The sequence below is a fragment of the Leptidea sinapis genome, chromosome 24 (genome assembly GCF_905404315.1).
Source record: "Leptidea sinapis chromosome 24, ilLepSina1.1, whole genome shotgun sequence".
NCBI classification, from domain to species: Eukaryota; Metazoa; Arthropoda; class Insecta; order Lepidoptera; family Pieridae; genus Leptidea; species Leptidea sinapis.
The window spans coordinates 2987471-3015431 of NC_066288.1; the positions used below are offsets into that span (position 1 = coordinate 2987471).

Sequence of the window (27961 nt, forward strand, 5' to 3'; positions counted from 1 at the left end):
ATAAGTGTAGTCTAAATAGATATAATTAAATATTGCACAACGTTTTCTCTTTATATTATAGCATTAAATACATCAAAAAATTTAAAACGTAAATTTATTAAAATAATGTCTACATAAATTGGCCTGAGCGTCAGTATTTGTCTTTAGGTGAATCCGCAAGGAAGACCGCAGAGATTAATTGAAAATAAAACCACTGAAGAATTTCAGCCACCTCGTAAAACCAGCCCTAAAATGAATATTCCAGACAAATTTGCTGAAATTACTTTTTCAGCAATAAGAAAAAAAAAGTGCAGCTTTCTTTTACAGAACTAAGTACCTACAGTAAAAAAAGGTTAGTATGTTAACAGTATAACTTTTATGTAAAACTTAATCTAGTAATAGTATTTGTAGATGGAGTATTATTAATGTTCGAATCCAAAAAAACACTGAAAATTCTCTCATTATGAAAAGTGGTTAAAGGGCATACTGCCAAAGCTAAAAACCAATGCGGTATTTGTTTTAATGCCCCTTACCACTCCCGAAGTTTAGAATCGGACCCCACAATTGTCCGACGGAAAGCGCATATTATTGAATAGCTCATATCCAAAAATATACATTATGAAGAAAATATGATAAAAGCCCAGTTACTAGAAATCGTAAAGAGAAAAATTTAATTATCATACTTTTGCTGGGGACAAGTTGGCTGCGGAAAATAAAATTTATTATAAAAGTAACCAATTCCGATTCGTCGACATCGAGCTCTTCAGACCTCGAATCAGAGAGCGAATATTAATATGGAAAATATATATATTTGTTTGACTTGTTATTAATTATTATTTGTACGCCACAGCATGCGGGCAAGGATTGGAGACTTTTTATTGTGATTTGTAACATCTTATGTATACCCATGATTACAAATAAATTATTAAATGATATTAACTGTTTGGTAACCATTATCAATGGCATTTGAAGATCCAGAGCACTGAGCCAGGGCCCCTGAATGTATATGGGTAGTATTCTTAACCCTGTCCTACCTATATACTACTATATCTACACGGCCTGCAATCGGGAATATGCCTGGTCCCGGCTGCAGGCCTGTTGCTTCGAATGCCGCGTGGCCGACACGCCATGATATTTCCACGTCGCTACCCGCGGTTCTGGCAAACCCTCTCAATGGACGACAGGCAGTGGGGCTTAGATTGTAGATTATTATAGATTATGATGAGTTGTGACTCGATCTGGGTGCGGTGGACCTTCACAACTTCTGTCCGTCTTAGATTAAGTTTTTCTTTTTATTTATATTTTATAAAGAACAAGGATTCAACGGCGGGCGGCGGAATGTGTTTAACTAGCTACAAACCACCACATGATTAATTATTAAGTTCATCTTCATTTCTTACATAATACAAGTGAGTCCGTATTTGTTTATTGAGACAATTAACATTAGATTAGCATAGTTTCTTGAAATAAAAGTTGCGTGTTATGAATACGTAAAAAAAAGACATTTGTAAATATTTTTAATATATTTATTTATATGTTTTTACATGTATTTTTCTATATTACAAAATAAGTTTATTATGAAACCACCAAGAAAAATGTTGATAATCTCTGAATTGTCATTTTGACAATGACATTTCTTTGTTTACATTTTTGATCTCGAATTACATTTCCGACTATAGATAGATCCGTATCAGAAGCAAAGATGAATTTAAAGGGTTCTGCGAAGCTGACTGAATCTATTTTATGGCTAACTCTTCCAACTGATTTTAATGAAATTTAGTATCAACACTTAAAGGTAATAAAAATAAATAAGATATGAGGTTGAGTTGAGTTGAGGACCTTTGGCCACATTTTACCAAAAATGGCCATGATGATAGAATCAAGAACAAATAAATTAAGAGTAAATAAAAATAAAGGACGACACGGACAACATTTTCATCTGCTCGGGATTTTTTTATGGAAAAAGAGGACAAACGAATGTAGGGGTACCTGGTGTTAAGTGATCACCGCCGCCTACATTCTCTTGCAACACCAGAGGAATCACAGGAGCGTTGCCGGCATTTAAGGAAGATGTACGCGCTTTTTTTGAAGGTACCCATGTCATATCGTTCCGGAAACACCGCACAAGGAAGATCATTCCACAACTTTGTAGTACGTGGAAGAAAGCTCCTTGAAAACCGCTCTGTGGAGGACCGCCACACATCCAGGTGGTGGGGATGATATCCTAACTTGTGGCGTGTCGTGCGAAGGTGGATTTCGGCGGCAGGAATCAGGTGTAACAGCTCTTCGGAACACTCCCCGTGATAAATGCGGTAGAGGACACACAATAAAGTGATGTCTGTACGCAACGCCAAGTGATCCAGCCGTTCACAGAGCCCGATAATTCGAGCTACTCTGCATTGCACGCGGTCAAATGGATCGAGCTAGAACGTGGGCCGGCTTGAAGTATTGCCGTGCTCTATTTATGATTCTGGCATAACCCAAATTTCTGGTCGGTATCGCGATTGCTCTCACAGCCCCGTGTTTTCTCGAGCTACGCGGCTAAGGAAGCGGTCGGAAGACGCGGTCTCCTGGTGTGTCCGGTCTCTTGGTATGACTACAGCGTGAAGTGTGCCAGCAGCCGGTCGTTGAAGGTGATATGGTTGAAGAGCGGCGTGTTGTTCGAGAGCCGTGCGGGTCTCCGCGTCGCTCGCACGTGCGCCACCATGTCCCGCACGGTCGCACGCGGCACGTCCCCACGGAGTGACACGAGCCGTGCCAGCTGCTCCTCCGTCACCTCGGGACACTTGTCCACCACACTGTGCAGATCCAGCGACAGCATCTCAATATCCTGGCAGCGCAGCACCTTCACCAACAGATAACCTCTTTTTTTAATATGAAAATAAGTGACGAGACGAGCAGGACGTTCAGCTGATGGTAATTGATACGCCCTTCTCATTATTAATAATGCCGCTCAGGATTCTTGAAAAACCACAAAAATTCTAAGCGGCATTACAACTGCTCTCGTCACCTTGAGACATAAGATGTTGTCTCATTTGCCCAGTAATTTCACTAGCTACGGCGCTCTTCAGACCGAAACACAGTAATGCTTACACATTACTGCTTCACGGCAGAAATAGGCGCCGCTGTGGCAAAGGAGCCTCCCACTGGTAAACTAAATTAGGCTAAGTTTAAATTTTAGCCCTAATATGAGTACTATTCAGCAAGATTTGAAAGTTTATGAGATATTATTTTGGTAATATCTCATAAACTTTCTTTCTAAGACTAAAACGAATAAAACCTTTTGTTTTAGTGTAGTGCTGGTGAATGAGTGTAACACAATATAAATATAGTGATATTATAAAAGACAAGGCAACAAAGGACTTCCGCTTAATAGAGACATTAAGAAATGTGTTAATGGACACATTCAGTTTAATCTATCTAGCAGTTTAAGTTAAAGTAGAATTACTTATTAATCTAAGTTAAGGCTAGATTGTATTGCGAGTGGGGCAAAATTATAATAATTATATTATTATGTTCCCTAAAAAAAAAAAATCTTATAAACTTTCAAAAGAACAGACACAGGAGCCATTAAAGAAGTATTTGTAGGTTTTCCAGAAGGATTCTATTTATCTATTTAACCTTTTAAAATCGAAACATACACACACATTTAAATAAATTTGTTGTTAACTATATGTACTGATTGATTGATTAACCAAAATATAAATTATAAATAATCATTTATTTTTATATATATAATTCTTCTGTACGTGTGTTGACTGTGAACTCCTCCTAAACGGCTGGACTGATTTAAATGAATTTTTCTGTGTGTGTTCAAGTGGATTGATGGTTTAGATTCACAATTGAACTACCTCCTAAATGGCTGGACCGATTTTGATGATTTTTTAGATTCTCAATACAGTCCATACATAATTCTCCTGCGTGACTAACATAAGTGATCTCCTAACGTGTGGATCGATTTTTCAAATTTAACACGTGTGTACAGGACAACGTCTGTCGGGTCCGCTACTGTCATCTAATATATAAAATTCTCGTCTCATGGTGTTAAACTTTGTACTCCTCCGAAACGGCTTGACCGATTCTCATGAAATTTTGAGTGCATATTGGGTAGGTCTGAGAATCGGACAACATCTATTTTTCATCCCCCTAAATGTTAAGGGTGGTCAACGCCAATTTTGTTTTAATTTTTTTGACATTTTTTTTTAATTTGTTTGATTATGAGTCAGTATTAAAAAATACATACAACTTCAAATTTTCACCCATCTACGATCAACAGTTACTTTTGTATCGCGATTTTAATATCGGCAATACAACGTTTGCTTTGTCTGCTAGTATTATATATCAGTATATCAAACAGGAGAAAACTCACCTCAGCCAAAGTGCTGACAACTTCAAAGGGCCAGTCGACATTGATACCCTCCGCAGCCAGAGCTATCTTCTTGAAAAACGATCTGATTTGGTTCGCTTCCTTCACAATCTTAGTGGCCGCTGACTGAGCTTCCTCCACTGTCTTGAACGTTACCTTTTTAGACAACATGGCCGTTATGTACTTTCTGTACACCAAATTCTGGGCTTCATTAATAACGTATTCGAAGTTCCTCTCCCTTAAATGGTTGTAGTCTTGGAAGTAGTCTTCGAGTGTGACGCATATTGTATCTACAGGTATAGTCGATGTTAACCATTTCATCGTAAATAGATCTTCAAAATGCTGCTCCAAATCAAGGAATGCTTCTTCCAGTAGAAACTGAGCCGCTTCATCCCTTAAATTCTGAAAGTTAAATAAAAATTACAATTTCAAATATACAAAGTTATTATTACGCGGAAATCTATTTTATTTTCACTTGCAATCTTTAAACCCCAGAGAATATGAAACACACTAACTAACAAACAAACCACATGAGATTATGTAAGCCACCTTGTTTGAAGTAAATCCACCGAACACGATTGTATTACCAATATTGCTTAGTAGATGTAAATGCTTTCGGCAAGGCGGTACGTATTTACCTAATGATCAGGCCAGTCCCAGTTACTGGTAACCATCAGGTATAGGGCCGGACCGAGTAACCATTGAATCCGTATTAGTTATCTAACACCCAAGTATAAGTCCGCAAACATTTATTACTGGTCTCAGCAGTCAGAATAGTACTTTTAACTTGCCACACATTAGTACTGATCATGAACTGAATGTTCACGTTGATTTGCTAGACCACTTTGATTGAAAACTACTCCTAAAGATATCCCCCGAACAATAACAAACAGTATTGTAAATAATAAAAAATCAACAAGAAATAATAAAGAAGTAAACAAATGTAAAAACGTAACAGCTGTTGTCATCAGACTATAGAATATTATAAACTCCCTAAAAGGTTCCCTTACATTGGTAACCGTTGACGTGTCCTTCGCAACATTATAATTGTATTGCGTCTGCCTGAATTCTGAGTTTGGCTTCGAGGGTTTGTCCTATTTCTATGTACGAGGGCTGCACTAAAAGTATCGGAAATGGAATATTTTCACTGTTCCTGTCATATTAAAATCTTTTTAATTGAAAACTCCTTGGTTTTAAAAATCGAATACCATTTATTTATTTAAAAAAAGATTCTCGGTCTTGTCACAAGGTCTTTTCAAACTTGTTTAGTCGTTGAGAAAATGGAATTGACTCGAGAAAATTCTAGAGCGATGATTTATTATAACTTTTGAAGTGATTTAACACAAAAACAGTGTGTTGACTGGATGATTTCTGCATTTGGTAATGAAGCTCCATCCAAAACCACAATTTATCGCTGGTTTTCTTGGTTGCTGGCTGAATTTCAACGTGGATGTGTCAAGCTCAGTGATGATCCCCGTCAAGGTCGTCCAAAAACTGCAGTCACCAAAGAAAACGTTGATGCTGTGCGTAAGCTGATTGAGGAAGATCGACATGTGACATACCACGAAATTCAGGCAACTTTAAACATAGGCATGAGTCAAATACAAATAATCTTGCATGAACAATTAGGTGTAAAAAAGTTGTTTTCCCGATGGATACCCCATTTGGATACCCCTGTGAAGAGCAAAAAGCGGTTCGCGTTACTTGGTGCGTTAGAACTCTCGAAAGAAACTACGCAGGATCCTCAAATGCTGTATACAACATCGTATCAGGTGACGAATCCAGGATATACGCGTACGAACCCGAAACAAAAAACCAGTCACGAGTTTGGATGTTCGAAAATGAGTTAAAGCCAACAAAAATTGTTCGTTCACGGAGTGTTGCAAAAAAATGGTTGCTACGTTTGTCTCCAAAACCGGCCATGTTGCGACTATTCCTCTTGAGGGACAAGGAACGGTTAATGCAGAATGGTATGCTAGCATTTTTTTGCCACAGGTCGTTTCTGAACTCCGTAAAGAGAACTGCAACCGACGCATCATCCTCCATCACGACAATGCGAGTTCTCACACCGCGCACAGAACAAAAGAGTTTTTAGAGCAAGAAAACATAGAATTATTAGACCATCCGCCGTACAGGCTAAGCCCTAATGATTTTTATACTTTCCCTAAAATAAAGAATAAATTGCGTGGTCAGAGATTTTATCACCTGAAGAAGCTGTGGACGCCTACAAAACGGCCATCTTGGAGACCCCAACTTCCGAATGCAATGGTTGCTTCAATCATTGGTTCCATCGTATGGAAAAATGTGTCAAATTTCGCGGAGAATACTTCGAAAAGCAATAAACAAATTTTTAAATAGTAATGTTGTGTCACTTCCTTAATTTCCGATACTTTTAGTGCAGGCCTCGTAGGCACAATGCCTAAAGGGACTAGAGGTGCCAATTTTATGGATTATTTGCCTTGTTGAACTTGTCCTCGGCGGGCGGGAGGCCAGTGCCGGGTCTGCGTCTGCTGCGCCAGCCGCACCATCTGCTCGCTGTTGTTATTGTGATCACCTGGAAGGTGGCGAGCGCCTTGTTGAACTTGTCCTCGGCGGGCGGGAGGCCAGTGCCGGGTCTGCGTCTGCTGCGCCAGCCGCACCATCTGCTCGCTGTTGTTATTGTGATCACCTGGAAGGTGGCGAGCGCCTTGTTGAACTTGTCCTCGGCGGGCGGGAGGCCAGTGCCGGGTCTGCGTCTGCTGCGCCAGCCGCACCATCTGCTCGCTGTTGTTATTGTGATCACCTGGAAGGTGGCGAGCGCCTTGTTGAACTTGTCCTCGGCGGGCGGGAGGCCAGTGCCGGGTCTGCGTCTGCTGCGCCAGCCGCACCATCTGCTCGCTGTTGTTATTGTGATCACCTGGAAGGTGGCGAGCGCCTTGTTGAACTTGTCCTCGGCGGGCGGGAGGCCAGTGCCGGGTCTGCGTCTGCTGCGCCAGCCGCACCATCTGCTCGCTGTTGTTATTGTGATCACCTGGAAGGTGGCGAGCGCCTTGTTGAACTTGTCCTCGGCGGGCGGGAGGCCAGTGCCGGGTCTGCGTCTGCTGCGCCAGCCGCACCATCTGCTCGCTGTTGTTATTGTGATCACCTGGAAGGTGGCGAGCGCCTTGTTGAACTTGTCCTCGGCGGGCGGGAGGCCAGTGCCGGGTCTGCGTCTGCTGCGCCAGCCGCACCATCTGCTCGCTGTTGTTATTGTGATCACCTGGAAGGTGGCGAGCGCCTTGTTGAACTTGTCCTCGGCGGGCGGGAGGCCAGTGCCGGGTCTGCGTCTGCTGCGCCAGCCGCACCATCTGCTCGCTGTTGTTATTGTGATCACCTGGAAGGTGGCGAGCGCCTTGTTGAACTTGTCCTCGGCGGGCGGGAGGCCAGTGCCGGGTCTGCGTCTGCTGCGCCAGCCGCACCATCTGCTCGCTGTTGTTATTGTGATCACCTGGAAGGTGGCGAGCGCCTTGTTGAACTTGTCCTCGGCGGGCGGGAGGCCAGTGCCGGGTCTGCGTCTGCTGCGCCAGCCGCACCATCTGCTCGCTGTTGTTATTGTGATCACCTGGAAGGTGGCGAGCGCCTTGTTGAACTTGTCCTCGGCGGGCGGGAGGCCAGTGCCGGGTCTGCGTCTGCTGCGCCAGCCGCACCATCTGCTCGCTGTTGTTATTGTGATCACCTGGAAGGTGGCGAGCGCCTTGTTGAACTTGTCCTCGGCGGGCGGGAGGCCAGTGCCGGGTCTGCGTCTGCTGCGCCAGCCGCACCATCTGCTCGCTGTTGTTATTGTGATCACCTGGAAGGTGGCGAGCGCCTTGTTGAACTTGTCCTCGGCGGGCGGGAGGCCAGTGCCGGGTCTGCGTCTGCTGCGCCAGCCGCACCATCTGCTCGCTGTTGTTATTGTGATCACCTGGAAGGTGGCGAGCGCCTTGTTGAACTTGTCCTCGGCGGGCGGGAGGCCAGTGCCGGGTCTGCGTCTGCTGCGCCAGCCGCACCATCTGCTCGCTGTTGTTATTGTGATCACCTGGAAGGTAGCGAGCGCCTTGTTGAACTTGTCCTCGGCGGGCGGGTCGTGCCGCGCGGGAGGCCAGTGCCGGGTCTGCGTCTGCTGCGCCAGCCGCTTCATCTGCTCGCTGTTGTTGACGATGGTGATCATGTGCTGCGTGAAGTACACCACGCGGGACCGGTCCGCGAAGTGGGCGTTCTATAACATGCTCATCAGGTGAGCCACTGTGCCATAGTGCCAGCACGATAGGAATTGGTTGCCTTTTATAAAATCCAGCTTAGCTTTTATTAAAGTCTAAAGCTAATAAAAGCAACGGCAAAAACACTGATTAAATATAAAAAAGCGTGCGTACAATGTACACATGTCAGAAGTGAAATCTGCATTGTGCATGAACCTCTAAACGGCATATGAAGTCCTGGAGACCTATTACGAAAAACGAAATTTCGGTTGACGGATCGTACTTTTTCTTATTACGAAAGTATTTCGGATGCGAAGATCGCAACGAAGTTCGCGATTAGACATTTTGTCTTTCGTTAGACATTTTGTCTTTCGTTAACCTTATTTCCCAGATTCACTTGTGTCTATGGTTCCGAAACGAAAACGTCCGCACTATTTGGATCCGAAGTACTTTCGCAAAAGGTTTTAATTTGAAGTTCGTCGTTGTTCTTTCGTTTCGGATCGAAACTTCGGCTTTCGATTTTGGTAATAGACTCCTGGTACGTGTTGCTAGGATGACACATGATTCTCGCGTCATACATAAGACACCCTCTTCTTCAACTATGATAGCCTGGTACCAAAACACCGTATAATGCTTCCTCTTATGAATCTCCCATTATGAATTTATGTGTCTGCTTTTTCGTTTCATCGACTTTCAAATCATGGTTGTGATTTGCTAAAGAAGTTTTCACTTCAATAAATAAAATAATGGTGAATTAATAAGTACTACTTGCGATTATCGGTGTTCGAGATAGATTGCGCAAGTGTCAATATCTGCCGATAGATGGTGCTAGCACCAGTATGTATGTACTCTTAAAAGCGCTTTAAGTATTTGTTTCCATATTGTTAGGATACTTAATATTTTTATTTATTAATTAGGCTAGCAACGAATAATAACAATAAGCGCCGTTTAAGACAAGGCAGTGAACAGACACTGTTCAACAGTGCTTTCATACTAGAGGTGTGTCATTGAAGGTTTTTAAATTAATTTAACTGTTTTTTGTCAATGGTCAACAGGTTGAAAAACTGTTAAATCGTCAACGGGTTTTGAAAAATTATTAATGATTTAGGGTTTTATTAGGTTCATACTTTATTTTATATTAATAACATTGCTAAATTTAATTTATACGGAGTACCTATATCGTCAATATAATATCAAGTCAACGTTTTCGTTCACAAATTCGTCAACTCATTTGAATTAAACTGTTTTAGTAAGGCATTCAATTTCTTCATTTATTGCGAGTTACGGGCGAAGACGTTGATTGAATTTATTAGCTTATTATGTTCAACAGATTTTTTCGTTGAAGAAAAACAGTTATTCGTTAACGAATACAAAACAGTTAATAAAAACAGTTTATTGATTTTACGACCACCTCTATTTCATACCCTATCTATGCCATGGTAGCGTTAAACGTTAAAGGCAACCTTATTGGAAGTCGCATTAGAAGTTTCACTTCAATAACACATACACTCACGCCTTTACCCGTCGGGATAGGCACAGACAACAGAAAGGCTTGCTGAGTTACTGCTATCCTTACAGACCTCACCCACAGGGGCGTGCATTCCATATATGCCAATAGGCATAGCCTACCTACCATATTTAGAGTCTAAATAATATACCTACACTAGATTCCAAATTATTCAGATAAATTTAGTTCTTTTATTCTATAATCGAACTTCTATTGAACACCCAACCAGTAAGTTTTTCGTTACGCGATATACTAAATACCTTAAGTAGGCAGTTCCGATAACGCTTACTGAAGGCTAGTAGAATACGTTCAATTTCTATAACAAAATTTATTGTCAAGGTAATACGTCCACAGCAAAAAATATACAATTACTATGTATATGGTTCTTAAATATGACCATCGCAATTTCACTTCTTTGGCACGTTTCGGATAGGCAAGCTTATGACAGTCAGAACTGACAACTGCAGTAGCTGTCACGGATTAACCCACGAAAGAAATTAGACCTACATTAAGATTTATGAGTAATTATTATGACGTTTCTCGTTCGCTTAGTGTCCGAGTTTTCAACCTTAATACGCTCCCATAAGTTTTGACATCGTACATGACGTAATTCATGATTGTGAGATATAAAATATGACATTTCCGGAAATATGTATGTATATATATTGTATAGTAATCAACAATAGAATTTTGGTTCAACGCGTGGTTGAGAGAGGTTGTTGAATTTAGGTTCTTGTTTTGTTAACGCTGATCGTGGTGTGCTGATTTTATTGTTAGTGTTTTTTTGGTGGTGGTATAACTATTTTAGGTAAGTATATGGTATTTTTCTAATTATAAGTGGAAGTAAGTATGGAGGAGCCACCTGATGATAGGGGGGATACCCCGAGACAAATCAAGAGCATTGAAAAGAACGGCAGAGATGGAGATAACTAAACCTGATGGCAAGAAGATAAGGACACCGGCAGAATCGATCCAATCAATTTATTCGAAACCTGGTTTTGACTCTGACTCTAACCTTAAATACTCTGATGAAGACAAAGGCCCATTCTCTGTATATGTCTCTAAAATTGAGCCAGATCCCGCGTCGGGATACGCATTGAAAATCCTTAAATTTGCACAATTCCTCCACAAAAATAATATAACCGGTATTAAAGAGGGAGGCATTAAGAAACTTGGCCGCAATAAGATCTCAGTTGATTTTATTTCAGCTGAAAAAAGCTAACAAATTCTTAGACTTGGATATTCTAGAATGTAACAAATATTCTGCGTATATTCCGAAATTTCAAATATTTCGTATGGGGGTGGTCCGCGATATACCTATAGATTGGTCCCTCGAAGAACTTATTCAAGGCATAGTGTTACCAGCAAATTGTGGAGAGGTAATTCGAGCGAGAAGGCTAAATGTTAAGGTTAGGAATGATGGCATTACCACATGGGTACCTTCCAACTCAGTGGTACTAACTTTTTTGGGCCAATCCCTACCCGATAAAGTTTATTGCTACCATGCTTCTCTCCCAGTTTCCCTTTACCAGCTTCCCACGATTCAATGCCGTAACTTCTGCAGATTTTGACATATAGCCAAATAATGCAGATCTCAGCCACGATGTTATAAATGCGCTCAACCTCATTCCGGAGATTCATGCACAACTAATGACTTGGAGGCTTCCTGCTTCCTTTGTCGTGGTGGAAGTCATATGGCCATCGATAGTAAATGCCCCGAACATGCTCGCCAAAAATCGATTAAACTTGTTATGTCACAGGAAAATATAAGTTATTCGGAAGCTTCAACCAGGTTTAATAAACCAAGACGACTTTATTCTCAGGTCTCCAGACCTCATCCCCCCCTGATACTCCTCAAACTTCTCAATTCCAACCGGCGACCTCCACTCCCCGCACTTCTTCAACATCTTACAAGAAGGCTCACCAAAATATTATCTCCTCTCCCTCCTCTTCCCAGCCAAACGGCTTTGCCTTGCAGCTATTGCCATCCATAGAATCAACCCCTCTCCCCACTCCAAATGATAATCTTGCTGAACTACTTCTTTGCTCTCTTATTAATATGCTGTCCAAATTCTCGGACGCCTTACCGAACAATGTCTCTGCCCTGGTTGAACAGTTACTTGAAGTCCTTTCCCGCAATAATGGCTCCTATAGGTCTCCAAATTCTCCAATGGAATTGTAGAAGCATTCGCCGTCATAAACATGATTTGTCATATTTGATTAATCGACACAAATTGTCTATCCTTGCCATTTCGGGAGACGTGGCTCATGCCTGGGTCCCATTTTAGGATTTCAGGCTTTTCTTGCTCCGGGATGACAGGGATGATGGTTGGGCAGGTTGTGCACTGCTGATTAATACATGTATGACATTCTCCCAAATTATTGTGCCTATACATAATCCAGGTTTACATGTAGTAGCTGCCAGAGCTGCTAATATATCTTTTGTTTCTGTTTATATTCCTCACCCCAATTCTAACATCATTCTCGAACTAAATACTATCCTCTCCTCAATACCTAGCCCCATGGTGGTATTAGGTGATTTTAATTGCCGACACACCATCTGGGGTTCTCATTTTATTGACCCATCTTCCTCGTTCCTCTAAGATCTTCTTGATGACATAAATTTATGTATCCTCAATGATGGATCTGCCACTCGCAGAGTTTCCCCAGCACAAAATATCAGTGTGCCAGACTTTTCTCTTGCATCTCCTTCTCTAGTCTCCCTCTTATCTTGGCTAGTGCTACCAAGTTCATTGGGTAGTGACCATTTTCCCATTATTATTTCTTATTCCCATCCATCTTCCCCCTTTTCTCCCTCCCAACCTCTCCTCAAATACCAAGTCGCCAATGCCAATTGGCATCAATTTTCATTGCTTAAGGACTCAGAAAGTGACTCTTTTACAGAGATAACAACATCTAATTGTCTCCAGATGTATGAGAAGTTCATATCGTCAATTTTATAAGCTGCTAATGCTTCAATTCCCATAAAAAATCCTGACCGAAAATTAATTTCTTCCCCTCCTTGGTGGGATGCTGAATGCTTCGCCATGGTCCGCTCGCGAAAAGATACTGAGAAAATATTCTCCACATCTTGTAGCATGGTAGATTTTATTTCCTTTAAACAGATTTCTGCTCGCACATCCAGACTTCTTCCAAAAAGAAATCCCTTGGATGGCGTCAATTCTGTGAATCCTTATCTCCTCGTTCCCCCCTTTCCCTCGTTTGGAACAATATAAAAACGTATCGTAGAGGTTTTGACATGCCGGACATTTCAAACAATGACCCAAACTCTTTTATTAATGACTTCTTTTGCCATCTAGCTCCTACCTACGTCCCTGAATCTGATTGCCTCTTTACCCCCGATCCGATTTCTACCCTTTCCGAGTCAGACAAATTGAACGATCCTTTTTCCTTCTCCGAACTAACATCTGTTCTTGATCACCTTCGTGATTCCTGGCGCGGGTGGTATATCTTATTCCTTCATTTGTAAATCCTCTACCACTAGCAAAAAAGTCCTTCTTAATATTCTCAATTCGTTCTGCTCCTCCTGTGTAATCCCGAATTCTTGGAGATCACAAATTATTATACCCATCTTTAAATCTGGCAAGGACCCATTGGTTGCTTCCTCCTATCGTCCCATTGCTTTGTCGTCAGTTCTGGCCAAAATTATGGAAAATTTGGTAAAAAACAGATTAGATTGGATAATAGAAAATAAAAATCTCCTTTCTAATAGCCAATATGGCTTTAGGAAAGGAAAGGGTACGCTGGACAACCTAAGCATCCTTACTTCTGAAATTTAGACTTCTGACGTTTAGCATTTTCTAGAAGCGAGCATGTTGTTGGGGTCTTTCTAGATGTCTCAGCGGCATATGACAACGTTCACCTTCCTCTACTCAGGCAGAAAATGCACCAGCTGAGTATTCCTGTTAGGTTGATCAATATCATTTGTAATATGTTAATGGGTCGCTCTATTTCCGTCCGCCATCAAGGAACCCTCCTCCCACCTCGAACTGTCTGGAAGGGCCTCCCACAGGGTTCGGTGTTAAGTCCTATCCTATATAATATATATACTTCTGACCTAGGCCTTACTGTTAGCCCATTCTGCAAAATTCTTCAATGTGCTGATGATATAGCACTATACTCCATCTCATCTTCTTTTAACTTTTCATCATCTTGCTTAAATTCTGCTTTATATTATCTGAATCAATGGCTCTTAGACCACAACCTCACTCTTTCTGTTCCCAAATGTACTGTGGTTATTTTTTCCCGAAAACGCACTATACCGGTCATAAATCTCTCAGTAGGTGATGAATCAGTCCCGTTTAAGGATAATGTTAAATTCCTAGGTCTTTTTCTTGACTCTAAGCTCTCCGGTATTCACCACTTGAAGTACATTGTTAAGAAATATGAGAGGGGTGTAAACGTTATGAGGGCCCTTTCGTGGGTACGCTGGGGTGCCCACCCATTTTGTCAAAAACTTTTATACAATGCTATCGTTCGTAGTCATTTTGATTACGGTAACTTTCTACTTGAGCCATGTAGCAAAATAGCCCTGTCCAAATTAGAGAAAATCCAGTCCAAATGCTTACGAATCATAACTGGTGCTATGAAATGTTCTCCCGTCAACGCTCTCCAAGTGGAGTGTGTAGACCCAACTCTTCACCTTCGCCGTCAGTACCTAGCCGATAGATTCCTCACTAACGTAATCCAATTTAGCGCACACCCCCTTCTTGATATTCTGCACTCTTTTTCTCTAACTATTCAAACTTCTTTATATTGGTCTCATAAAGATCCGCCTCCGTTAATTAATTCTTATACTAAATTTAAAGCCTTTCCAGTTCCCATTTACCAATCGCCTTATGCCCAGTCTTTGAAGTAGAATATCAGTCTCTCATTTTCCAACCCAAAATTTTCTTTGACTTTGGAATTACTAAACACTGCCCTGAAGCCAATAGAAAATTTAATTCTATTTTATCTTCTGATTGGTCCGATTGGGTGAAGTTGTACACGGACGGATCCAAGGCAGTTTGGATCCCTAAGTTCCGTATAATTTTAAATTACAAAAGTCCCCCGCAGAATTCTATCTTTACTGGCGAATCAATTGCCCTGTCAGAGGCGGTGTCTTATGTTGAATCACATAAGATCAACAAGGCTTTAATCTTGTCTGACTTATTAAGCTGCTTGTTGGACCTAACAAAAAATCCTTTCAAATCTTCAAACAACTTCACAATTAATTTAAGAACAAAGGCATCCCTGTACAGATGTCACATAATGGGAATAGAAGTTCATTAGTTTGGATACCTAGTCATCTAGGGATAACTGGCAATGAAATTGCAGACTCGTGCGCTAAAGACGCGATTCAGTCTGGAACATTAAAATTTAATTACTGTTTTCCTCGAGATCTACGCGCTATGTCTAAACACTTTCTGATTGATTCATGGAATGCGTTATGGCAAATCACAAAACAAACTAAAGGTAAATTCTATGGTTCTATCCAACCCTTTATCCCCTCCAATTCCTTTATATGATATCCCTCGCCACATCAACATCCCTTTTCTTCTTACTTTATGCCATTCCCCTTTCATAAAGATTCTTTACAAATTTATTTTCCGCAATAATATTAAATTGTAATTTCTATCCTCCATACTTTCTACGCTTCTATTAGGCACATATTCCCACTTACATTCACACATTTCTCCCTTAAACTTAGATTATTTACTAACAAGGTAGTTAATATTGTTGTGTTATGGGTGTTTATTACTAACCGTACTAACTCTTGTTGCCTATTCTTCAGTTCACAAAAAAACCACAGCTATATCAACCGATAATTTCCTTTTAAATCAGCTCTCTATATACTTCAATCAGCTAAATTAAAATAAAAAATCTCTCCACCTTGACGTTGGCCGAATCGTCGACATTCAGTCGACGGAGCCAGTTATAAAAAAAAATCAACAATAACAGCGCCATTTTTTTAGTTGTTGTGTTTTCGTGTACTTTATATCACAGGCGTGAATTATTAAGCTAATTACATTAGTTATTTGTTTTGTGTTGATTTGTTTATTGTTAATTATATTTAGTGTTTGTATTGAAAAAAAAAGAAGTTGCTGTGTGTGTTGTGTTTAAAATTGGTAACAAGAAAGGAATTAAAATATAATAGAGAATTTCCAGTGTCGCGATTGTGGCGAAAATACGATTTGTTTACAGAAATTAGGTACCTACGTATCCTTTTGCACAATTTTCGTTCGTAGATAAAATAAAAATTGTTTCTCTTAATAGACCAATACCAAATATTAGTTTAACCCAAAAAAAGGTAAAATTATGACATATTTCAATACCAAGTATTACGAAAAATACACTTGGCTAGCTGGATGCCGCCATTCCAATTTATTGTTCTGCTTCCCCTGCTGTTTATTTTCTACAACGAAAACTGTGTGGAATGATACTGGTTACGGTGACTTGAATAATTTCACAAATCTTGGTAAAAACACGATCAATCTGACAGAACAACAGAAAAATGTTGGTAAGTGAACTTATATTTATCCTTATAACAGGAACTAAATTTTTTAATATTAATCGCAAATACGACTAGTTAGACATCGAGTGCCTACCTCGCTGGATAACCAATGCATGCCCTGCTCACGCACTTCATCTGCATTCATTACTATCATTTTTTCAATACGTCCCCAATTTGGTCGACAGGATAGAAATATAAATAAAAAATATTTACTTACTTTAAATTGTATCACTCCTTCTCTGTACATATTCCCGTAGCGAGTCACTTGTTCAATACTCAGAAGAAGTGCTTTAAAGGTGATCTCCTTGCTGATTGTCTCCGTCACCTAAAATTAAGGCATATCTCACTTTTACATCAACATTCATTTGTTGTTTACATATTATTTGTTTGTTCAGTGTCTGAGTCTTTTACAACATGTCACTTTCAAAGTTCCTAAACATCCCTTGCGTCCTAACTTTCCTCGGAAAGTTTGTGCCAGCACAAACGGACGTAATTAATCAACAATGTATAATATATGCCGATGACACGACTATCCTAGTTAAAGCTCTGTTCAAACTGAGGTGAATAACGCGCTGGACGCGGGACGGAAGTCGCTCGCGCCGATTGTGTCAGCTAACTTGTATGGACGTGTTCAAATTGACGCGAGTAGTGGCTCAAGTTGAAGCGAAACAAGAGCAGGACGCCCGGCGGGATTGTTTAATCTCACAATGCATGATCTTTCTCCGCTGAAAGACCAAAATTGACACGCGGGGTGTCGCGTCAGTTTGAGAGGCTAAGCGAGCGAGCGAATTACTCTAAAACGCGTATAAATTATATGACTTAACTTCTAATATAATTGCTTGATTTTAAAACTAGTATCAGGCATATAATCTATACTGTCATAATGTTTCAAGTTGTTTGAGAGAACTCTTCAAATAGAACACTCCAGACAATGATTGACAAATTAACGAGCGATGAGTGCGAAATATGTCCAAAGAAACTGTCTTGCATACCTGCAGGTTCTGGTCGATCATCTGGAAGATGATGACGGGCGCATGCGTGTGGAAGGCGGAGGTGTGAGGCTCCACGTCTGGCGACCGCTCGCCGCCCCACTCCGCGCGCTCCGACTCCAGGGTCTTCTCCATCCACTCCCGGTAGTTGGATTCCATTCTCTAAACATAAATACCCCTATATAATAATTTAACTTAAATCACTCTTAACAACTTCCAACGGAGCAATTTTTTTATTAATAAATAAGGAATGCGACTTTTCGTGGTTTTTGCTTATATAAACACAAGTGCCCGGTAAAAGTTGCCATATAAATTAGGTACCTTGCGCCCGCTCACTGTATGAATGTTATAAGTACCTTTATTAAAATTGTTAATTATATAATTACATTGTTATTAGTAATTAAAATTACATACATTGGTCTTCATGCCTAATATAAATTTACAGTCTCAGTGTCAAAAACAGAAACAAAGAGGCACCTTCAATGTATTAACAGAAACAGAAATAATAAAAGATCATCGTAAAAAATAATAATAATAGGTAACGCAACACACACAAACACACACGCACACACACACACCACACACGCACACACACACACAACACACGCACACACACAGACACGCGCGCGCTATTGTAATCTTTTATTTGTTAGTATATATAGTACATTTTTAAGTCTATTCTGTTAATATATGATTTCTTTTTATAATTTATGTAATCCTTTGTGGTCCTATGGCTCATTAGGAAACCCTGTGCAGAGCCAAGCAGTGATTACCGTCTCCTATGTAATTTTATATAATGTTAATAATGAATGCAATAGAACTAAGACTGACATCTAAACAATAGTATATAAGCATACCTATTTTATAATAAGAACTTTATATGTTATGTAAAGTCATGAACTGGAATGTTTGTATTGCGAATATATAGATTTCTAAGTCAAATAATATATTCAGCTGTGGAGTAATAGGATTTACGACAGAGCCATTTTTTTTAATAAAACATTTAAATTTATTTATAGATAATGCCTGAACAGTAGCTGGAACTTTATTATAAAAGTTTTATTATTTCAATGAAATCAAATCATTAACCCTTAAAGCCATTATGTATCTCATGAAGCCTACTAGAATTAGTTACAAGCAATCCCTTATTTCTAGTCTAGTCACCCTTTGTTAATGAGTACATAATACCTAACTCGAGTGTTGCGATGGGGTTAATATTATGTAAAGGCGCCACCTGTACCATTGAATGCATCTGCGCTTCAATCGTCGGATAATAACCACGTGACGACGATTATTCAGTCACAAGTAAAAGGTACCTATCGACACGACTCGCTAAAAAATGGTCCTGTAACCGCAACGCTCCCGACGAGTGCGTTGCGAGGACCGTATCACCGGAGGCGATGTCGATGCGTCGATATATTACGCCGGCACTTCATTAGCGGGATACGGCGAATATTCGCGTTAAGGTGGGTTAATAACCGGTCGGGTAGTTTGGCACATTCCGTAGTATTCGGGCAATGACGAATGCTTATCGCGGCTCTGTCGGTAAACTGGCGCAAATCAAAGAGTTTTATGAAGACAAAATTCAGTCTTCCACTTCAGATGAAGTACAGTATTTGAGCGGAGTTTTAATGATTTGCAAATGCTACTCGTACAGTAACAAATATTAATTCACCGACATACACTACAACGCCTCTTCTTCCTTCATTTTACTTGAACAAATTAGCGCCTACGTCAGCCGCGAAACAGGCGGACACATTGATCGCTTGGACACACGATATTTTTATCAAATTCAAATATTTTTATTCAAAATAGGATTAAAAATCATTTATTGAACTTCAAAAATGGTGGTATACCCATTCAATTAATAGACTGCCTCAAACCTGAGAAGAACGGGCGCAAGAAACTCAGCGGGCTGTATTTTTATAAAAATTTGGATTACAATGTGATATCGTGCAATAAACATTTATAATTAAAGAGCCTGAGGATGTTCGCTTCATTCCCAGTCTGTGGTATCATTAAGAAAATCGTTTATGCTATAGTAACCTTTCCCACACAAATGTTTTTTAACAATTCTTTTAAATTTCGTAACACATTTGTTTTGTACATTTTCTGGGATCATATTGTAGAAACATATACATCGCCCAATAAAAAAACTTATTAACTCGACTTAACCGAGTAGTAGGCATAACAAGTTTATGTTTGCTCCTCACCTATCGAGCCAGCGCCATGTGAATATTCGCGCACATATGTTGCACGACAATCACTCACACAGCAGGAAATTTCATTGGAGTTAAACTTCTCGATATCTTACCTTGATTTAACATATAAAATAAATATATTTCGTTAATGTTGCCATTTTGGAAGTATAGAACAGAATTTTACAGCGAGGCGGTACTCGAACGGTTAGCTCAGTTGGTTAGAGCACCGGCACGGAACGCTGGAGGTCGTGGGTTCGAATCTCGCATCGTTCATAAAATTTTGTTTTTCAAATTTTATTTGTGTATTAATCCTAGAAGTGAGAGTTATCACTTTAAAAAACATAACATATTGTATAGTCAAAAATTCTCGTATAAATTTTATTAATAATATGTACATTAGTTCATTCTTTTAATACCATATACTCCAAAATAAATAGAATCACCTGTAAATATTCGTCCTGTAATCTGTTCATTATTTCGTCACTCAGCAGTGGTGGTGCTGTTGACACATCTATGTTGAGTTCCGGGCTCCCCATTAACTCCTGGCCAGGATATGTGTTCAGTATCCATGACAGTAGAGTCACGTACTCATTACCTTCCAGGCCAGTTTGGACCACATCTTGTAACTGTAACCAACGATAACCAATAAAAATATTTGACGACCCATATAGCCGAATGGTTAGTGACCTTACTACAAAGCTAGAGGTCCCGGGTTCGAATCCCGGTAGGTGCAATCATTTATATGATGAATATGTTTGATTAATGTTTGTTTCCGATTCATGGATGTTTATATATATTTATGTATGTTTAAGTAAGTATATTGTATTTAATATAACGTTGTCTACATAGTAAAGGCTATGCCTAGTTTGGGGCAAGATAATTTGTGTGAAAGTGTGTCAATATTATATTATATATTATTATAATATTATATAAATAAAGCAAGGGCAAACGTTTTCTGATTTCCATCAGGTGAGCCTCTTGCCAGTTATTTACACCAAAACATATTGTATTAACTGCAATTATGATCCCGAATTGTATTTAAAAAAAAAATTACAATTATAGAATATATTATATTGTAACTAGCTGACCCAGCAAACGTTGTATTGCCGATATTAAAATCGCGATACAAAAGTTGAAGTTGTATGTATTTTTTAATGCTGACTCATAATCAAACAAATTTTTAAAAAAATGTCAAAAAAATTTTAAAAAAAAATCGTGTGGACCACCCTTAACATTTAGGGGGATGAAAAATAGATGTTGTCCGATTCAGACCTACTCAATATGCTCACAAAACTTCATGAGAATCGGTCAAGCCGTTTCGGAGGAGTTCAAAGTATAACACCATGACACGAGAATTTTATATATTAGATACAGCACTTAAAGTTCACTATAACAACTTTAGTCACAAATGAACCAAACGGTCAAAAGTACGGTGTCTAAGGATTATTCTCAAATGATTTCGCACAGAAAAAAATAACAAAACTTTAAGAATTAACAAGTTGTTTACGTAACGTCTAGTTTTGTTATACTCAACATAAGCGGCGCTATTCATGTTTAAAAATCGTGGACGATAAGTTCCGATACCATCCACGTTTTGTTCCAGATTCGTATTCCCCTATATTAACCTAGAACTTTACTGAATCGGAGCAACGCGTGATCGACTTTTGAACTACAAGCTCACATGAAGTTACTTATATTGTTATTATATGATATTTGAAGTTGTCTTACTCAACCAAACGGTGAACTCAATTTATGTTCGATCTTGTTACGAGAATACACATCATACGATTTCCCTAAATCGGAACTGAACCGACAATATGTTGCAAGAATATCAAATTTAACTTATTGACATAAGGTCACTTCCATTCTAGACTTACCAGTGGGAGGCTCCTTTGCACAGGATGCCGGCTAGATTATGGGTACCACAACGGCGCCTATTTCTGCCGTGAAGTGTTCGGTCTGTGAAGTGAAGTCAGTGAAGTTACTGGGCAAATGAGGTTTAACATCTAATGTATAGCCGAGTGGTTAGCGATCCTACATACTAAGCTAGAGGTCCCGGGTTCGAATCCCGGTAGGTGCAAGCATTTATATGATAATTATGGAGGTTTGTTTCCAAGTCATGGATGTTTAAATGTATTTATGTATGTTTATATGTATTTGTGTATGTTTAAGTAAGTATATTGTATTAAATATATCGTTGTCTTGCAACCCATAACACATGCTTAATTTGGGGCAAGATAATTTGTGTAAAAAGTGTGTCAATGTCTCTAGAACACGAGCGCAATTGTAGTGCCACTCAGAATTTTTTTTGGGTTTTTCAAGAATCCTGAGCGGCACTGCATTGTAATGGGCAGAGCGTATCAATTACCATCAGCTGAACGTCCTGTTCGTCTCGTCCCTTAGTGTCAAACTCTCAAAATAAAAAAAAACTCCCGTGAAAACTCGACATGTCCTTTGTAACAGTATAATATAAATAAAAAATAAGGAATTCATAGAGTATACCTATACCATACCTACCTACCTATACCTACCAAGTAGAAACCCTTAATTTTCTAAAGAAATAGCAGTGAGTTTATCTGAGGATTATATAAACATAAGTTAGAATATTAACAAAATATACTTACACTTGAGGAAAGACAAGTATGGTACATATTTACATATTTGTTAACAATATCATAATGTGGTGGGAAACAAGGCACACATAAAGTTTTAACAACTCTTAAGTCCTCTAAAATCAGTTGCCTTGTTAATTCCAAATATCTTATCAACCAAAGCTTATTATCTTCTCTCTCATCAACGCGGGTGCCTTCAATACGCTGAGCAACGGCACACTCCAATACTTCAAATGCTTTTGCGCGCCAGTTTTTAGGTCTACCTGGTGGCATAAATCCCGATTGATCTTCCTGCTGAAATGTAAATTATTGACACAAAAAAACAACTTTCGAAGCAAAAGAAGGAAAACTTAATGTTGTAGCTATAGTATTAATACGAGGGCTGCACTAAAAGTATCGGGAATGGAATATTTCCACTGTTCCTGTCATATTAAAATCTTTTTAATTAAAAACTCCTTGGTTTTAAAAATCGAATACCATTTATTTATTTAAAAAAGATTCTCGGTCTTGTCACAAGGTCTTTTCAAACTTGTTTAGTCGTTGAGAAAATGGAATTGACTCGAGAAAAATTCTAGAGCGATGATTTATTATGACTTTCGAAGTGGTTTAACACAAAAACAGTGTGTTGACCGGATGGGTTCTCCATTTGGTGATGAAGCCCCATCCAAAACCACAATTTATCGCTGGTTTGCTGAATTTCAACGTGGGCGTGTCAAGCTCAGTGATGATCCCCGTCAAGGTCGTCCAAAAACTGCAGTCACCAAAGAAAACGTTGATGCTGTGCGTAAGCTTGAGGAAGATCGACATGTGGCATACCGCGAGATTCAGGCAACTTTAGACATTGGCATGAGTCAAATACAAATAATCTTGTATGAACAATTAGGAGTAAAAATGTTGTTTTCCCGATAGATACCGCATTTGCTCTGTGAAGAGCAAAAAGCGGCTCGCGTTACTTGGTGCGTCAGAACTCTCGAATGCAGGATCCTCAAATGCTGTATACAACATCGTATCAGGTGACGAATCCTGGATATACGCGTACGAACCCGAAACAAAAAACCAGTCACGAGTTTGGGTGTTCGAAAATGAGTTAAAGCCAACAAAAATTGTTCGTTCACGGAGTGTTGCAAAAAAAAATGGTGGCTACGTTTGTCTCCAAAACCGGCCATGTTGCGACTATTCCTCTTGAGGGACAAGGAACGGTTAATGCAGAATGGTATGCTAGCATTTGTTTGCCACAGGTCGTGCGAGTTCTCGCACCGCGCACAGAACAAAAGAGTTTTTAGAGCAAGAAAACATAGAATTATTAGACCATCCGCCGTACAGTCCCGACCTAAGCCCTAATGATTTCTATACTTTCCCTAAAATAAATGATAAATTGCGTGGTCAGAGATTTTCATGACCTGATGAAGCTGTGGACGCCTACAAAACGGCCATTTTGGAGACCCCAACTTCCGAATGGAATGGTTGCTTCAATGATTGGTTCCATCGTATGGAAAAATGTGTCAATGTCGGAGAATACTTCAAAAAGCAATAAATACATTTTTAAATAGTAATGTTGTGTCACTTCCTTGATTCCCGAAATTTTCAGTGCCACTCTCGTAGAATAATTGTAGAAATTACACCAATAAATCTAATTGATGAACCATTTCAATAAGGTGGTAAAGGACACAGTAATAATTTTAGGTTAGAAGAGTCTAACGGAACAGCTGATAGACATCATTAGTTATTTTATTGTAGTTTTAATATTATTTGCAAAGACTACTTGCATGATAGCAGAAAATTAAAATATTTGCTGTTTTAACATTTTTTTTTTGTGTATTGCTATTATAGGATACAGTCCACTAAATTAAATATTATTTTGTGACGAAATATGCCCATTTAGTTGTTTAAAACTTGGATAAAGTAATAAGAAATGGTTTACTGTATATAACACTATAGAGCATGGTGTGAAGTACCCATAGATATTGTTTAGCATCTGTATTGTAAAAAAATTCTGTTTAATGTTTTTTGTTATTTGTAACTTTTAAAATTAAAGTACACAAGTGTGGGCAACGATTGGGGTACAGTCATACCGCCATCGGCAGGGATAGACAAGAGTATTCCTGAAATACAAACATTTCTGAGCACAGACAAAGAATATATAATAGTACAAGTACGGAAGCCTCACTCCGCAAAATCACTTAAAGAAATAGGAACTCTTGCGGTTATACAATAACGTGTAATTCAGATCATACAGCACTACCAACCTATATTTTTATTCTCCTAGATGTTGCCTCTCTTTCTATAGCGTGGCTTACCTCTTCTGACGACATTAGGGTTGACTTCTTTACCTAAAACTGTACCTACCTAGTATAAGGCCATATTATAAAAATAGCTCATTTTTTTCTAATATAATAGGTATGTAATCGTAATTTTAAATCATTATTCTTTCGTTGTCAAACCTACATTAGTTGCAGACAGTAATGAATGTTTTGGAAGACCATGACATACTTAAGTGTATAGGACATAAATAGGTAGCTATCAGGAATGGTTATTTCATTACAATAATAATCACTTTAAATTAGATTGTTTCAGCGTCTTAAGGACGCTTAAAAAAAAAAGCTCGCGCGTGCGTCTCTGCTCGCTCTTAAGTCCCTACTGGCTGGCCTACTGTGCAGAGGCCGCCGCACTTACTTACGTTTTCGATACTTACACGGGAAATAAGACAGGCCTGGCACAGACAACCTTTCACTTATCTTTTTAGGACTTAACTCTTCTACAAACCAGGAAGAGAGAAATTTATTTTTTCCTCAACATGTACAGTTTTGAGATGGTAAAAAACCTACAGATAGTTTGTTGAGACCGGGTCCCAGAGTTCTATCGCAAAAGCATAAATAATATGTTCATGTGATATGTTAGAAATATAGATACAGCAAAAAAAAGCAGCTTACAATTAAATGTTTGAATTTTTCAGTACAAAACAGCCATTTCATACTTTTTTTAATTATCCATGGGTAAGAATAAACATAATTCTTATAATTTTGTGTATGGGATCCAAATATAATAAAATGACAATTTTTGTTAATAAATTAATGCACATAGAGCAGGGGTGCTCAAACGGTCGATCGGGATCAACAGGTCGATCGCGAGTGCCTTTTGAGTCGATCTCGAAAAAAAAACCCCGGTATAATAAACTAAAATCGGTAATTACGTACCATCTTATGAAAAGTATGCTCAGGACATGCAGTGTCACGCTTCAACATCCAAAGTCACTCTTTAGTTAAGCTTAGAACTTTAGAACGCGTTTGTTTTGTAAGAACCAATAAACTCGCAATTTTGAATAATAATGAGTTTTTTCATTGACATTTAAGAGCAGACCTACACTTACCTTGACTAAAAAAATGCATATTTTGCACAAAACTAATATCTATATCATCAGAGTGTTCATGACACTCTACCTAGACGACAATCCTTCATCACACATACTTGAAGCCTCTCAGAGCCGATCGATCGTAGTCTAACAATTTTGAGGTAGATCGCCAGCAGTTCAAGCTTGAGCACCCCTGACATAGAGTAATAACATTTCATTGTTTAAAATATGCACATACTTGTGAAGCCATTTGATCCCTCTTTTCTTCTCTCTCTATAATTCTTAGAGCAGTTACAATAACTGTTGGTTCCTTACGGACAGTGTTTAAGGTTCTTGCAAGTATTAGTTTGATTTGTTTTTCTAGTAAATTTGACACCATCTCAACATCCTCAAAATAAGCTTTTAACATTATTTTATCATGTGATGACTGGTTGGGCAGTCTGTGTAATTCATATAGTAAATCATCTCTAGAGTTTTCTAAGTCTGTAAGGCACTGAAAAATAAAAAATTATACAATGCATGCTAGATATGTAATAAAACTTTTATATTGATCATATTGGAAGCAATTTTTATAATTATCTCAACTGTTAAAATTAATAGAAAAGGTTTTTAAAGGTAAGGTTTTAAAAGGTAACCTGATATTATAGATATTGTTAAAATGCAGAAACGATATACTAACAATCCTGAGGGTTATCAGAGTATATGCAATAAACAAAATGCTGCATTGCATTAGCAAAGAAATCACCAAGCCCTGCCTTTGAATGAGAGTATAGACAGATATTTTTTTGGAATATTCAGGTTTACATACACATGTGTGTGGTGTTCGTATACACCATATACGAACAACACACACCTAGGACAGGTCTAATGGAAACCAATTTGCTGGTTTATTCCAAAATATAACTCTTTTTCAACTTTTGTCAAAAGAAAGGTCTGTGTAAAATAAAAATACAAATCAAATAATTTGCACTTATTATAATAGATTGTTTCACTAGCTTACAGATGAAATCACTGTTACTATAAGCATTATTTTGCTACACATTAAATAATACCCATAGATACACACTCACTCATTTAAATCACAGTAAAAAAGAGATATTCAATGTTTAGAGAGTGTTGAATGTGTCGGGTTAAATAATTTAATTCCTTAGGTATGGTATAGTTTCTAAAATGGTAAAAATTAAGTCAAGGTTTTGTAATTGATAAAAAGGTTAAATTTAGGTCTCACAGGGACAAAACTGACTTAAACAGCTGAACAGTAATTGTGAAACTAACTTGATGTGCATGCAGTAACTTTCCTTCTCCAATCCATTGCTTTGTTTTTGCCACACTTTCTGGCACAGTGAAAATGTGTTTGAGACTGTCCATTGCTGTAACATATTGAGAGTGCCTGCAATCTTCTTCTCTTACTGCTTGAAGAGAGGCTACAAGTGGTGGTACTCCTTTCAAAAGATCTTCTAATTCATCCATTCTAAAAAGGTTGACATTTATATAATGTAATCACAACAAAAAAATTTATGAAAAATAGTTCTGTATATTACTTTATGCTTATTTGTTGTACATCATCTAAGCACTCTTGTAGCTGGCGTAATCCCACACTGACCCCATCAAGTTTTCCTTGAACTGCTGATTTTAATTGTGCCTCAATTGAGGCTTTTTTATGAGTTATCCTTTTTTTATATTGCTCCACCTGAAGTTTCAGGACAAAAGTTATTATTTGGCAATAATCATATTAAAAAATTTGATCAAGTAATGATAAAGTTCTGTCAACCTTTTCAAGTTGTCCTGGCCTTTGCATCATATTCATGACCATTTTTTCTGCCGCTGCTTTAGCCTCTTCCTCAATTTCATCCATTGTACTCATATTGATTACAAAGTAAACCTAAGCAGTTACGTCAAACTTTCAAATTATAATAAATATAGTTGATTAGGTAGGTAATTGATACCAATAATTATATTGCACTAAACTCTTTACATTTTATATTAAATACACAAAAATTGAACAAAATTGGAACAAAACACCAAAACAAAGTGTACCTGTGTTTTTACTAAATATAAGGTACTCTGTGACTAGTATTGGACTAGTAATAATAAACTAAAGTCATTTTTTTTTTTTTTTATATTAATTCGTTCTTTCGAACAGGCTATAGCCAGGGGCCTTACTGCCTTGTCGTTAGTATTTTCATTTCTTTGGTATTTATTATTTTCACTATTTTGTTTTACAAAAAGTCCAATCCAGTTTTCTCAT

At 38.6% G+C, this 27961-nt stretch overlaps 1 protein-coding gene across 2 annotated transcripts; it reads right to left on the reverse strand.

Annotated features, from left to right (window-relative positions):
* Positions 1-1483: 1483 nt before the first annotated feature.
* LOC126971575 (exocyst complex component 3) lies at positions 1484-27782 on the reverse strand. 2 transcript variants are annotated; one of them, XM_050817885.1, is made up of 11 exons: positions 27485-27782; positions 27255-27403; positions 26989-27184; positions 25952-26206; positions 22377-22658; positions 20196-20378; positions 17555-17713; positions 16780-16887; positions 8382-8561; positions 4349-4747; positions 1484-2824 (listed from the first exon to the last, which is right to left on the reverse strand). In XM_050817885.1, exons 1-11 carry the CDS (start codon positions 27575-27577, stop codon positions 2576-2578), a joined length of 2253 nt encoding a protein of 750 aa, XP_050673842.1. In that variant the 5' UTR covers positions 27578-27782; the 3' UTR covers positions 1484-2575. The 2 variants fall into 2 exon arrangements, with proteins under 2 accessions (XP_050673842.1, XP_050673843.1); XM_050817886.1 differs by having other exon boundaries at positions 22377-22655; positions 27485-27780.
* Positions 27783-27961: the final 179 nt, after the last annotated feature.

Coding starts and splice junctions, on each gene's coding strand:
- LOC126971575 (XM_050817885.1), bottom strand. CDS start 27,577: ATGAGTACAATGGATGAAATTGAGGAAGAGGCTAAAGCAGCGGCAGAA. Junction 26,207..26,988: donor AGTTACTGCATGCACATCAA/GTTAGTTTCACA, acceptor TTTATTTTTCAG/TGCCTTACAGACTTAGAAAA. Junction 16,888..17,554: donor TGATCGACCAGAACCTGCAG/GTATGCAAGACA, acceptor CCTTAATTTTAG/GTGACGGAGACAATCAGCAA.